Raw genomic sequence first — 15,454 nt, forward strand, 5'->3', positions numbered from 1 at the left:
TATGTGCCCACTGTCAGCATCATCCTCAAGTCCTAGCTTCATCTGAAGGCATCATCTCATTCTTTACACATTTCTACTTCTAATTTCCACTAACCTTAGTATGTTTGTGAAAAAATTGTTCACAAAACTGACTTGTGACTGAGCTGAAAGATGTTGACCTAAAAACAGATTTAGCTTTGAACTTGTCATCAATCTGAGTACCACATTTTCACAACCAACAGGAACGTTTCTGCACACCAAGTCATGGTAAACATTTTTATTTTTTATTTTTGCTCACATATGTTTGCTCTAAAATTCAAAGCAAACCGAAATGCAACATTTCTGTAGATCTGTACAATTTAACTGGTTTCCCAAGAACGCGTAATTACAGCAGGGCAGAAGAAGAAAGTTTCCCTCTCTGTGCAGTTTACGGTTCATATTTTTGGGTAAGCGAAACCAGAGTGGCAGGCAGCAGTCACGCCAGGTCTACAGATTTCTCTTCAGAGGATCCAAAGAGCTCCTACCAAACAGTTTAGACATAATTTAAACCATATGAAGTGTTTTTTTTTCACATTTGCAGATACAAGAGAAATGAATTTTGATGGATAAAACTCTGATTTTTCATCTTGGGAACACTAAGATGCTCAAAGCAATATGTATTTTCTCTCAAAACAAAAGTTTAATTATTTATAACTTAACTTATTTTTCTAGTAGTCAAAGTCATATGAATTTTCTCTTATCTGAATCATGTGTCTCAGTCTTCATGGCTCTGCAGCATCAGAAACCATCGTAACTCAAGCCAGTGAACTCAGCAGATACATTCAGTACTAATTCAAGGATCTGCTTGTTCTTCTCCTCCATAGATCACTTGTTCTGCTGCTGCAATGAAAACTCAAGATCTATAGAGATATTCAAACTATTTTAGCCATACAATAAATCTTACTTCAACTGAATTCAGTAGCTTTAAAGTTGGCATCAGAAGTAAATCGTATATCTTGTTCACTCTTTTGTTTTCATTGTGTTGTACATTTTTATGTTTAATATTGCTAATATTCTTATTATTATTAATAATTGTGTGACCTTCTGACTGCAATGTGACGTTGCTAATCGCTGCAGCACTGCATAGCCGATGATTATTATAATTACTATAATATTCAATTCAATTGCATTTAGACAGCATAGCACAAATTCACTACACATCATCTCACTGAACTTCAGAAAACAACATAGTTCAATTCAGTCACACAGACAGGTTCAAAATAAAGTAAATACTGTACACTACAGTTGATCCTAGTTAAACATTGCAGTAAGTTTATTATTGAAACTGACTAAAAAGTTTCATATCCAATAAAAATGAGCAGATTGCAGAGAATCAGAGACTTGCAGGATTCATTCCTCCCTAAAGAGAATGTAGCGACAGCTGACAGTGCTGTTGATTTGGCACCAATTCATCATTCTGAGTAAGTATGTAGTGACAACGGAAAGGAAAACTCCTCTTTAGCAGGAAGAAACGTGCAGCAGAATCAAGTGGCCATCTGCTTAGACTCACTGGGGCTTTGAGAAATTACAGAAAACATAACAAAAAGAAACAGAAGCACTGATCCAGGAGTAATTGCTATGTTAAAGAACAGCAACAAGTTAATTTTAAGTAGAACTTCATTTAGGAGAGAAAACAGACTCCTATGTCTGAGCAGAGAGGCTGCTGCTTTCTCAACACATAAAGAAAGAAAAAGAAAGTTGGAGTAAAGAAAGAAGCCAGTGATCAATGCAGCTGAACTTACATTTTTACAAATAATTCAAAATATAAGATCAAAAATGAGAGAACAATAACACAAATTAAAATAAACAAGTTGGAAAAGAAAATAAGGATGGTTTTGTAAAAAAACCCCCCAAAAAACAACAATCTGTCTCTTTCAGTTCAACAGCAAATTAGTTTTAGTTGAAATAAATTCCTGATGTTTCCTCACAGGAGGTGATTTGTTCCTATTGTGATAGGAAAATGGACGATAATTAGGAAAGTGAAAGTAAATCACCATAATAAAGTTTACTACTTTATTATGTTCTCTTTGCCCAGATCAGGGTGGTGAACATGGCTTTATAATAAATCACTCTAAATATCACATCTTTATTGTTGTTATTTCCTGGCCTCTGTGTTTCCTAAACCTGCATCTGGCTGCTTGCCATTTTTTACGATACTTCTCTTGCAACATGAGCATTCCTCAGTGAGGCAGCTGTGGCAACTTTTCCTGGACGAACTCAAGAGGAGAGAAGCTTAAGGTCATTTCCAGAAAAGCTGAAAGGTTTAAAATGTTCAAAATGTGCCAGTCTGTAACCTACTGTATTAATCTCAAAACAGTAACATATTAAATCAAATAACTATTGTTAAATGAAACTTTCTGCTGTGATAACGATGAAAGCGCTCTTCTTTCTCATTTTCTTGCTTAATGAACAACATCAGAGGAACAGACAAAACTTTGTTGTTGTTTTGCCACTTTTGCAGACTGCTTAGGGTTTAAACCCTGGGAACGCATCTTACAGGTTAATTTGAATCTCATTATAAAAGATTTAAACATGTGATAAGTGATGCTGTAAAACAGGTTGCAGAAAGGAAAATGAAAATGTCTGTGGATCTGTAATAACAAAGAATAATACTACGTTTCATAGATTGGCATTTAAAAAAGGGATTCTAACAAAAAGAGAAGGGACTATGAATAAAATACTTTTTAATGTTGTCTTTTCACATCCTGTAGTGTTGTTCTGCTATACTTGGTGTTTCAGATATAAGATTTAAGATATTTACAGGAAGAAAATTTTAATCTTGAATCTTGTTTAAAAAAAGGGAAAAAGTTTGATACACACAGTTTAATATGTTTATTATTTAAGCTTAATTTTCTCTGCGCTCGTTTATAGGCTATTTATTGATTAATATGTTGCATATGATTGCTTGTTATTTATTTATTTATTTGTTTATATCTAGTGATTTTGAAATTATCACTATATCTATATAAATTACAAACGTTGTATTTATTATCTAAGATGGAGTAGCTTTCAACAAATAAGCAATTTTCCCTTGGGGGTCAATAAAGTGTATTCTATTCTATTCTATTCTATTCTATTCTACTCAATAAAGAGGAAATCTATAATTGTCTTCAGTGAGCGTAGGAAAACAAGAACCCAGTCAATCATGTTGAACTCAAAATCATTCTTTTAAATTCAGAGAAAGTTAGCATAACACTTTAAAAATGCTTTAAGTTGAATTGTGTTTTGCTAGTTTAGAGTTTAATAAACTTTTGAAATAACTCAGAATTAATCAATGATCAGGTATTACGTTTAGAGGATTGAATTTTGGCTTTTCCAGTCTAGAATATTTCTTATAGTTAAGTGGTATTACTGTATATCTAGGTTTGTTTTTCACAGTTACATTATTTTTCTTAAAAATGATCTAAATTCCCCCCCTGGTGATGTTGCAGTTTTTTAGTGTCAGTCAGACTACACAGAACGGGAATCAAACAGAGAAACTCCTTGGATTTTCCAGATCTTTTCCACTTATTTGAAATTAAGTTGCATCATTATTTATCGTAGCCAGTTGTTGTTTCAGCATATCTTACACATGAAGTTCCAGAAAATGCTGTTTATTTTTGCTTTCATGCAATTGCGGTAGAGACAGAAAAGACCGGATACAATAAGATAAATTTTTGACAGTGTTTCATGTTGAGAACTGCAGTTCCTGAGTTCAGCCCTGTTCGTAAACAGGCAGCAGAACAAAAGCAGAGCCAAAAATAAGCATAAATTGAAAGCAACTGGATTGTTTCTCCTGTTCTTTGAATAAGTTTCTCTACTCATACAAATCAAATAAAAGGACTTCTTCAGTTCTGAACAATCTCATGAACTGAAGAAACATTTTGGAGGAAATGTGTACATTTTCTTCAGAGAAGAAATCTATTTGTCTTTTGTCTAAGTGATTAAAATGGTCATGTCTGTCAGGATCTGTGTTTTTCTGTGTGTTTATTTTGAGTTTCCTGTGTCTCTGTGTCTCCGTGTTGTCCTGTCTCCTTTTGATTAGTCTCCAGGTGTTTCTCATTCTGTGATTACCCTCTGTGTATTTAATGCCACCTGTGTGTCTGCGTCCTTGTCGGGTCCTAGTCGTTTGTGCGTGCTGTCTCTGACTACATGTCCATTCGTATAGCTAGTGCTACCTGTGTTGAGCCCTGGTCCCCGCTCTGCAGTGCTGCCTGGTTTTGGACTTTGTGTTGTTTTTTCTTCATTAAATCATCATTATTCATCTAACCTGGTTCCATCGCGTCTGCCTCACCACTCATCCACACCGCACCTAATGACAATGTCCTCGTGACTGAGAGTCTACGCCGACATACCCAGGTCAAAAGTAAGGTGTGTCTTATCAGTTTATCAAAGGCTAGTTTTGAAGTCATTATGTCCCATACCTTTTGGCCTTTTTCCTCCTGAATATCCCCTTATCCCAGGGTCACTGTCCTACATGTTTTAGTTATCTCCCTGGCTAAACACCCAGGTAGTAATGCTATGTTCCAGCTGTACTCAGAACTGGAAAATTCCAACTTTCCCAGTAGGAAAAATCACCTGGAAAGCCCCACAAGTCTGACTAATCCCAGCTGTGACTTGAGTGTGTCTAAAATCAATCTTGAATGTGGCCTCTGCAACTCTAAACTGAACAAATTAAAAGTGCTGTTTGCATTGCAAACGATCTTTATGGGCGTCACCATGTTGAAATTGTGACTTCTTCTCTAGACTGACGTTAAACCGAAGTTCCAACTTTCCGGGAAACCAGAACAGCATTACTGCCTCCTCAGCAGAGTAACAACCCATCAAGTGATGAAGATGTGTTGAACCAGGGAAAAACTAAAACATGCGGGATAGCAGTCCTTGAGGACTGAGGTACAAGGAGATTATCAACAACTTTACTACTTAGTGTGAGGCCAACAACCTTCACATCAACCAAGACAAAGGAGAAAGTGACTGACTTTCACATGAAGTCTGTACAGACATCGCCAGTGAACCAGAGATTAACCCTAACCCTATTTCATGACACTGTGGTGCATCTGCAGTGTTTCATGCTGCACTTTGGGACAGAAAGAGACTCAATAAGTTGGATAGGAGAACCAGCTCGGTCCTGGATCAGCCTGTGGATCCCACTGAGGTGGTGGGTGAGATAAATTGACATTCATCATGGAGAACATGTCTCAGCCCCTCCATGCCAGTCTGAGCTCAGATCGTTTAGCAGCAGGCTGCAGCATCCACAGTGTAAACCTGAGCACTTCAGAGGTATTTCATCCCCTCCACCATCAGACTTTTCATTAATCACGTGCAATAAATCACATGAGTTACCTTCATGTGAGCACAGTAACGTTGTGCAAAGAATATCCAAAATATATTCTGTAATTATTTGTTATATATTTTAAAGCCTCCTGAATTTTGGGGTTTTTATTTAATTTTTTTTTTATCTGTAAGTAGTTTATTAATACACAGTTAATATTTTTACATATTTTGTTAGTGGACTGTTGTAACAAGTGAATTTTCCCACTGTGTGATTAGTAAAACATTTCTATTGCATTCAGTTCTTTCTATATTCCTCCTTTACCCTCTCCAAACATTTCCTTTAAATTTCAGCATTCAAATCTCATAATTTAAACGTAGACAAAGTTAATAAAGTTAAATTTTCCTTCAGATAATAACGCATTCGTTTATAATGTTTGCATTGCAGTGAACGTTTGCAATTACCCTTATGGTGGCTAGAGTTCATGTTTGTTGATGTCGTATTTTGTTTCTTTACTTAGATAATTATAAAATATATTAGTGTGATTACTAGTGAGTTAATTATTGATTCTAAATGTGACTTATATAAAGATAATTCGTGATTCTCAACTGGAGTGTCAACATTGGGGTTCTGACAATAATTATCCATCCAGAAACATAATATATAATTGTAACTTTAAATGACTTTCGACTCTTTATAGTTTTCTAAGCCAAGTAGGGAGCGCCCTGGATTACTTAAATAAACTTTTTTTCTTTTTACTAATCACCATTTAATAATTTCCTACTGACTGTGCTCTGTGTAATACTCCTGGTTTCTAATCTAAACAAGATTTTGTTGGACTGAATTAAAACAAGATGTTCTGAACAGACTGGTAATGAACTCGTCTGCTTTTATGCTAAATGTCTCATCAAAACTTTAATTTGTAATAAACTCAAGTGAACAAGCTACCCGACTCACGATTTGCACAAACTTTAATTGTTCCTTTTAAATATGAAGAGGGTGTTGTTTATGATAACTGCAGATATTACTAACAGCGTTATTTAGCAAGAGAAAAATATTATCTTCATCACATGAAACAAAATCAAATAATAGTTTGATCAATAACACTTCAATAGCACGATTCCTGTAGTAATGGGTAGAAAAAGGTAGAAAGGACAAAGACAATTTTGCACTGTAAATAAATTTAATAGGTGCCAAAATCTCATTCTGTTTATAAAAGACTTAGTCCAGATTATAAAAGTGCATTAGACAAATAAACCACTTTCAGAAATGAGTTGATTTGTAAATCCATATTTTAATGTCAAACAAGGGAAGCCCAATAAGATTTGGAAACAGCAATTTATGAAATGTATAAAAAGTTAACATTAATACATCAGCAGGTTCTTTTCTCATAATCAATTCTCTCAACGTCTTGTTTTGTTTGTTTTAATAGAGCAGAATGTACATTAAGGCAATCATTGTCTCATTTTAAGTAAATTAGACAATAAAACATAAAAATCTATTTTATCCCAAACTCTACAATTCAGATCCTCAGGTTGTGTGGCCTTAATATTTTAGATGTATCCTTGCTCCAACAGAGGTCATGAACCCCAGCATGGATTCATGTTCATCCAAAATGAGGTATGCAGGACAAGGAAAACATCTAAATAAAGACAATAATTTTATTCCACTAATCTACAGCACAGACATGCATGGTGTGTTCTAGTTTTCAGGTCAGTTACACATTTATATGGTATAAAATACTAATTCAGGCTATAAAAAAAGTGGGCCAGAAGCCTGCAGGAGCAGTTCTGCATAATATGACGTCCAAGCAATAATAGCTGCTCTTGGTGCAACAAGTGACTGCATACAGCTTGTCTCCTTTGCCCTTTAATGTGGAAATGTAGTTCTTTCTATAAGACACTAAATTATGGCGTTCTACTTCTACATGAAATAAGTTTTTATAAACAAAGCACAGTTGAAAGTGAAAGATTTCACATGGAGGAATAGTCAGAGAAGTTATGCAAGATGGTTGATGATTTGACAAGTCCAACGGTCAAAGTGCATGAGCATGGGTACGTAATCTCCGCTTAGCTTAATAATTGGAGATTCAAATCTTTCAACTGAGCAGTTTTATAAAGCTGAAGTCAAAGAAAAGATTCAAATAGCTTTGATGATGAGGGGTTTCTTTACAGCAGTGCTTTTTATTAAACACATTTAATAAAAGGTCAGTTGAACTCTGCTGCGGGTTTCGCGATGTGGTCAGCTTGCAGCGGTTTGTGCAACTGTCTGTGTGGAGAGGGATTCACTGTCTTATCCTCCTCAATGCTAAAAACAGTATCAGCTGAATCTATAGCGGGAATCCAGTGTGTTGCAGAGAGGTGAGGCATATTTTTAAAAAATGGTGCAGAAAAGCATGCTTGTCTTCATCAGGTTCTTTAACAGGACGTTTCGGGTTCCATGAGTAATAAAAAAAGAGGAGATGGATTGGGATGAAAAACAAAATCTGATCAAGAAGTATAAAAAGGGTATTTAAGAAAAATCTTCTTATACTATGTTCAAGTATAGAGTTCCTTTACAGCAGTTTACAGTCATTTACACAAACACATAACTTTAAAATTCAGCCCTGCCCAAGCATATTTCATTCTAAATCCTCCATTATAGTTTTTAAATACACATGCAGTAAAAAAAAAAATCTATTTACAACAAATATCAACAAACCTCTAATACAAAGAACATCCTGCTTCGTACAACTTTTACACTTGAGGGTTCAAAATGTTTGAATGCACCTACTTCATCAATCACTGGGGCGCAGCATCACCTTCTCATAAGATGAGTCACAGATCTGATGACACTGACAGAAAACACGATGAAACTGGAATGAATCTCCCATTACACACGGATTGGAGTAATGTGCCCAAATGGATGAAACCCTAGTAAAACCGGGCATCTTTACAGCCATTAGAGAATTTAGTAGTGCATAACGGTATCTTATCTCTTTTAATTTGAACAGATGGTCTGCAGTCTCTTCAAGAAAACCTTTTCAAGCTGAGGAAAATTCATGGAGAACCACTACAGATAAACTGTCTTTGTCCGAGTTGGCAGAGTCTTCACAACGTTTCCGAGTGTACAACTGGGAGAGCAGATCTGAAAAATCTACCACAAGACGATGTTTCACGAATCGAGTGATCCATTGTCATCACTTTTTCTTTCCTCTGAGGCCGGCGGAGTCGTGCTCGTGTCCTGACTGGAGCCCAGCGGCTTGGCATTGGCGCGCGTCGACCGCTGCCGCCGCGTGCCGTTTCCGATGCAGCGCATGAGGTTTTTGAAAGTTGTCCACATCTCCTCGTCCTTGTAGGAGTAAATGCAGGGGTTCATGACGGAGTTGGCAACAGCCAAAAGCAGCATCAAGCTCTTCAGTTTCTTCAGATTGCAATTCTCACAGTGCAGGCCGTCCAAGAGCATGACAATAAGACCGGGGGTCCAGCAGATCACAAAGGCTCCTAAAAACAGAAACAAAAATGATCATAAATGTGTGCAAGTCGCCCTGCGACAGACTGGCGACCTGTCCAGGGTGTGCCCCGCCTTTCGCCCGGAACGTTAGCTGGAGATCGGCTCCAGCACCTCCCGACCCCACTAGGGACAAAGGTGTAAGAAAATGGATGAAAATGGATGGATGGATGCAAGTTCTACATTCCCTGCACCTGCGGTAATGTAATGTAGTTTCACAATTCATACATCTTTGAATGAACAAAAAACTGTTTTCTGCATGCACTTTTTAATGCTTGGACTAATAAGAGCTGGAGGGTTTAACTTCCGGAAGTAACTCAAACAAATAGTGAAATATGAAAAGCAAATGAAATATTAGTCAGTTGAAAGAGGGAATTAAAACTCTAAAACACAGCACAAAGGAACAGAAATAGACAGTTTTTGTAAAAAGTGCAGAAGTGGTGCATCATAATATACTGGGAGCCGTCACAAGTCATTGATTGATTTTAAACTGTTGAGTTTTAGTTGCTTTTATTTAACTTATTTCTTGATAATCAGAATGATTTTATCAGTGCCAGGAGTCACTAAAAAATATTTTTGCAACATATTAAAGCTGAAGTAAACACTTTCTGAAAATCAAAGATCCACAGAGAAAACGGGTGAAGACTGGCAAGAATTTTTTTTCTCATTGGACCAAGCCCAATTAATGATCAGATGGCCTGAAAATAAATGTCCAATCTTTTCTTCCAGATCAGTGAATTCATCACATGAGACCGACAAAAACAATCTTCAGTGTGAAAGATTTATGCTAATTTCAGTATCACTGAGGGATAAATATTTCACTTCAGAGGAAGAGCAACATGTATTAGGGACTTCTGAAAAGGAAAGTGTGGTTTCTGTAAAGGGATATCTGCTTTTTTGGGTTGATAGAGGCAAAGTTGCTCTGATTTATCCTCTGAGTTTTCAGGCTCCAAATATTAAGGAACATGTTGGAATTGGACATGTTGGCTTGGAAAATCTTGCAGAGAATGCACATTTAGTAATGCTTACAGGATTAAGTGTACTAATTGATATGTAGGATGCTAATGACAGGTTAATATAATGTTTCAATTCTGTTATGTTGCTTTTATTTCTGAAATAATAGTGAAATACTGTTTAACTGCAGAGCTAGGTTCATTTTATTCTCTCAAACACACAATCCAACAGAAATTAGATAGAAATTTTAAAAAAATCATCTATCACCACAGAAAGGCTTTTTGGGCACCTGTATGCCTGAGTGATAAACAATTTTAGATTATTCTAATTTAATTGTGCTTAGCTAATAATCTGAGAAGTGCAGTAATACTTTTTAGTAAGATTTTATCCGTAGCTTTGAGCTGTTTTTAGGCCATAAAGGCTTCATTTTGATATTAACATTTTATTGCAAAAGACTCAGTTCAAGTTTAAATTTAAAAATGGTTGTTTATACTTCTTTTAAAGGAATCAATCTGCTAAAATCTAAACTGATCTATCAGATCTTTACAAAATATGCTGATGGGAACCTGACCACAAAACCTCTGATCGATGCATCTCAGTGATGCACAAAACAATTGTCTGCCCCGTCTGTGTGTAATGCATCCATCAACGCTAGTTTTTCTGCAATCCTACACTCCCCTTTCATAAGGAAAACTTCCTTGTCTGTCTGTAACATTAGTGCAACTCATCCTTTCTGAAGAATTATGAAAAAAAAAGGTGTGTCCTGGTTTGCAGCTAATCTCCTTATTCAGACTCTCTCGGCCTTTAACTCACCATGCCACTAGAAAAGCAAATTAGATATTTACTCCAAGCATGTTAGGACACACGTTGCAGGGGGAGGAAGCTGCAGGCGGTGACTTGTCTGCACTACCAGCATTTCTGTAAATATACAAATGCAAAGCGCTACTGCAGCTCACTTTGCTTTGTTTGCTTCTGCACAGGTATTTTAGAGGAGATCAAGAGGACCATAAAAGTTTAGCTTTTACATTTGAAAAGTACTTTTAGGCTAGATAAACCAAAGTTTTGCTCTATTTTGACTGTCTAAGACAAAAAAAGGTGACCTTCTTTAAGAGACAGATTGAGTCACTTGTTTGAAAGTGGGCTTGGCTCTAACTCTGACAAAAGGAAGGATTTTTTTTTATGGACATGTTCTGAACGCTTGTTGCTTTCATTATTTATAAATCTGATAGTTGAATAAGTCGAGCTGGAACAAGTTTAAATTTATGTACAAGTCCAACCTTTCTGACTATTTCCATTTACTTAATAGAGTTTACAGCATATAGGTACCAGATCGGAGTCATTATGAGGTCGTAGAAATGCACTGTAAAAGTGTCCTGCTCCAGAGTTGTACATGGTGTTGATTTCCAACTACCTTCATTCATTTCAGTCTTCTATGAACAAAGCCAGCAAGGTTCACATCCTGCATCCTGAACTGGTTTCTCCGGTTGAGCAAAAGACTTTATGTTGGGAACAAAGGTTTTTACTACTCTCCCCTCTCCTTCTTTTCTTTACTGTAATATCTGTTTATTAGTAAGATCTGGAAGGTATTTTAGAAAATCAAATTATTAATTAAATGTTACGCTGTATTGAAATGATGCAACGAGCAAAGTTTATTTTCTACCGAGCCTTAAGGTGAGCAAATAGACAGGAATCAAGGCTGCTAAGTCACACACACACAAACTTCTACTGAGTAGCATCTGAAAACAATTGCCAGAGTCTTAAAGTATAACTTTTGCTTTTCTTGGAGTTGGGGACGTTCGCTGAAGGCCAATGTGTTGTGGCCGACGGCTGGCCACACAGGCTGTGCAGCAGCGCGCTTGCATAGAGGATAATTACACGGCAGCTTGAAATAAAGGGTGTATACAGGCAAACAGCTCTTATGTACCATACAGTACAGTATGGAGCCATGTGGACGGAAGAAGAGGAAGGCCCAAATTACAGAGCGTTTTCTGCGGAGGAGACACAACAACCATCTTGTGTATGTATTCAGTTGGATGAAAACTGAAAATGCTGAGATAAAAATATTTCACCAAGGCAACACTGAAGTTTGCTCCAGATTTCAAACAATAGGAACTAACACTGAAACAAAGATGAATCCAAGCTAATAAATGTCACAACAGTTTGCTCTCCAGTCTAGCTGGGTTCTTTTTAAGCAAGTCTGATACCTGTTGATACCTGAGTTCCTTTTGTCTGGTCTGTGCCACACAAATACGGCTTCCTCAGAAACCTTTGATATTGAACCACGGCAGAGCTGCAGTCATGGCATAGCCGTGTGTGCTTTGGATGCGGGTGCTTTGGAATCAGGGGCATGGCATGTAACAGGGTCTGTTTGTTATATGACCTGCTGAAATCCTGCTGTGCCAGCTGGAGATTAAACATGGGCCTAACACACACATCAGAACTCTTCAGTTACTTTCGATTTCACCCACAACTAAAAATGTAATTAAACAAGTTAGTGGTTCACATTGATCTCATTAAAACTCAGTTTGTTTGGCTTTTGTTTGTATCTGAAACGTTTTTGCAGGCTGCTTTACTTTTTGTGTTAAAGAATTTAAATCAGGAGGTATCCATTCATACTGAGAAAGAAAATGTAAAAATATTGTAAAGAGATGTTACGAAGAGTTTAAAGGAGGGATGTGTAACTCCAGTCTTCAAGGCAAGCTGTCCTGAAACTTTTGGATGCATCCCTGCAGAATCAGCAGACAGATTTAGCAAAACTTGCTCACATGCCAAGGAGTTAAACCAGCCACTTAACTCAGGTGTGTTGGAGCAGGAAGGCATCAAAAGGTTGCAGGACACGACATCTGAGGACTGCAATTGCAGATCCCTGGTTTAGAGTTTTAATTTGAGGTACTGTGATCAGGTTATCCACTGTTCTTATCTTACCTGCATAGATAATTCACCTGGAATTTTCATCTAGCACAAATCCTGATTAGTTTGTTGTAGATGCTGAAAATAATCGTTTATCTGACCAAAGCAGACCTCTATCGTCCTAAAACTACTCCAGTTTCAACAATATCATGTCGGTGTATCTAAACACATTTTTCTAAAGTTTAAAATCATCACCATGTTTGCATTTAAACTAACATATGTGTATACATTACATGGACCTAGGAAGAGACTTAGCAGATTATCTTCTGCAGGAAAAATAAATCTGGAGTTAGAAGTAGGCCCATCACAATAAACAATAAATCAATTAATCGCATGATAAATTAAAAGAAATGTAATAATTTTCATTCGCTTGATTTACAATTTTTCTCTTTTCTTTCTCTTTTTACCAAAAACCGAATGCTAAAAGTCTTCAGTCTGGTGTTTTGGTCTCAACTAGCAGCTTTCGGAAAGATAATTTTGCTTACAGAGACTTCATAATTCATTTTATTTGTTGTTTCTGTTGTTTTCTTTATTTATTTTGGATGCTTAAAATGTCTTCCGCTTCCAGTCTTTAAATGTTCATTAGAATTTAAAGGTTATTGATCCTTGAGAATGTTTTCTTGTATTATTGCTATTACATTGCTTAAAAATGGTCTCAAAACAGCAATATTATCATTTAATAACAGCAATAAGTTCTGGGACAATTTATCGTCTGGCAAAATTTGTTATCGTGACAGGCCTAGTTAGAACCTTCTAAAAGAACCTCACTTCCAAAATTCCAACTATCCCAATGAACCCGGAGCCTCTTTCCTGGGCAGCACTTACCGAGCACAGCCATGACCGTCTTGATGAGCTTGATTGGCGTCCTTTTGCGGTTGAGGGAACTGGAGGTGTGTGACATCAGCATTGTTGTCTTCCTCTTGACGTAAGTGTAGATCCTCATGTAGATTGCCACCATGGCAACAAAAATAATCAGGTTAGAAACCGACCAGAAAATCAGGTAGCTCCTGCTAAAGATGGGGGCCATCTGGGAGCAACTCTCCAGGCTACAGATGCAGTTCCAGCCCAGGCTGGGCACCGCCCCCATAAAGATAGAGATGCTCCACACCAGAACGATCAACAAGGTCACCCTTCTCTTGGTCAGGTTGCTGTGGACTTTCCAGTTCATTACAGAGATGTAGCGCTCCAGAGCAATGACGAGAAGATTAGCCAGAGACGCCGAGAGACTGACATCCAGAAGTCCTTGGCGGAAAAAGTACTCGCTAATAGTGAGCGTTGGCGACACATCACCTGTGTTGAACATGAGGTACACGTACGCTATGCCTGCCAGGAAGTCCGAGGCAGCAAGGTTGGCAAGAAGGTAGTAGAAGGGGTAGTGAAACCTCTTATTGGTTATTACAGCAGCAATTACCATAGAGTTAGCAACCAGGATGAAGATGCAGAAGGTGGAGCCGATCACTTGGACCGTGATGAGCATGGTGCTGTTCAATCCTTGTCTCTTACCGACTTTGTCGTAGAAGAACTGCATGCTCTCATTATAATAACAGTTATTCTGAGCCATTTTGTAGACCAGTCTGTAAAAGGAAAAGATAAAAGTAGAATAATATGGAAATGACAAATACGGACTCAATCAGAAAATTTCTGCAGTTTATGATTACTGAATAACGCGTGTTTAGTGTAGGACTGAAGTTGAGATTTCTAATATTAGACAATTAAAAAATGTAATTGACTCTATTCAGCTGATGAATCTCGCACTTCAAATACTTTGCAAGTATCATATTTGAGGAATTCAGGCAACAGGATAGATCAGGTTATCAGCCAAATATGCTGTAACAGATTTAACTCTACTACCGTATCTATTTAGTAACGTTTGACAAGATAATTACTTACACCGTTTCATAGAGAATGAAACGGTGTGTTTTTAAATGTTTAAAAAAAGCATTTTAAGCTGACAATACAGCCATGATAAAACACAAGGCTTTCTCTGAGGTTTGTTACGCAACTTCACAGCTATTTGCCCGGCCAGGTCTATTAAACCCGGTTAAAGAGGAAGAAATCCAACCACAAACAAAAAAATATTTAAGAAAACAAGAAAAAGATTGTTGTTGTTTTTTGTTTGTTTTTTTTAAACTACAGCGCAGTTAAATAATGAGAAATACAATTAAACAGGTAAGTTTACCTGTGGACGGACCGAGGTATTGTAAGTGCGTTGAGGTTAGTAGAGTCAGAGTTGCGAAACCTGCTGTGCTGCGTGATTAAGCATTGCAGCAGAGTTGTTCCTGGCAGCTGTACACAGAGGGACGTTACAGCAGTGAGCCTCCGGACTACAATGAAGACGGAGCAGCCGGAGTCTTCACTTTAAAGCTGCCTTCAGCCCGCTGACGCGGAGGGCGTGGCCCACCCACACTTTCAGCTGAATTCCCCGTAAGACACGCTGACGTATTCACCCACACAACCGAGACTTAAATGTTTTAATTTTTTTACTTTATTTCATTTTTGTTTTACCCTTTTTAAAGTCGGGGAGGGGAAAATAATTAAATATCTTTAAATTAATTGACAAATATGTTTCTTTAAGATGCCTCGTTGACCAACTACAACATGATCACAAAGACTTTAGGGGAGTAGTTAGTCCGGTTTGACTGAGATTTTTTATGTTTTAAGTGGTGATATTATGTGGAAGAAGTAGGTATTAAAGTTTTCTACATGTTTTTCTGGATTGACAAGACAAAAGGACACACTTCTTGGCCTTTAATTTCGTAATATGTTCGTTTTTTTTGTTTTGTCTGGTTTGCAGTTGTTGGTAAAAATGTATTATGACTGCGTAATAAACAC

General features: G+C 37.2%; 1 protein-coding gene across 2 annotated transcripts; it reads right to left on the minus strand.

The window, feature by feature from the left end:
* Nucleotides 1-6,543: 6,543 nt before the first annotated feature.
* Nucleotides 6,544-14,962, minus strand: lpar3 (lysophosphatidic acid receptor 3). Of its 2 annotated transcripts, none has more exons than XM_032572831.1 (3): nt 14,814-14,962; nt 13,448-14,196; nt 6,544-8,751 (listed from the first exon to the last, which is right to left on the minus strand). In XM_032572831.1, the coding sequence occupies exons 2-3, from the start codon at nt 14,181-14,183 to the stop codon at nt 8,423-8,425; spliced, it is 1,065 nt and encodes a 354-aa protein (XP_032428722.1). In that variant the 5' UTR covers nt 14,184-14,196; nt 14,814-14,962; the 3' UTR covers nt 6,544-8,422. The 2 variants fall into 2 exon arrangements, with proteins under 2 accessions (XP_032428722.1, XP_032428721.1); XM_032572830.1 differs by having other exon boundaries at nt 14,802-14,961.
* Between the last annotated feature and the right edge of the window lie 492 nt (nt 14,963-15,454).

Source organism: Xiphophorus hellerii, chromosome 9 (assembly GCF_003331165.1).
Source record: "Xiphophorus hellerii strain 12219 chromosome 9, Xiphophorus_hellerii-4.1, whole genome shotgun sequence".
In the NCBI taxonomy this organism is placed as follows: domain Eukaryota; kingdom Metazoa; phylum Chordata; class Actinopteri; order Cyprinodontiformes; family Poeciliidae; genus Xiphophorus; species Xiphophorus hellerii.

Bases quoted from the DNA above. Each gene is read 5' to 3' on its own strand.
- lpar3 (XM_032572831.1), bottom strand. From the start codon at position 14,183: ATGGCTCAGAATAACTGTTATTATAATGAGAGCATGCAGTTCTTCTAC. The intron at 8,752-13,447 runs GTAAGTGCTGCC...TTCTGTTTTTAG, and splicing joins GACGGTCATGGCTGTGCTCG to GAGCCTTTGTGATCTGCTGG.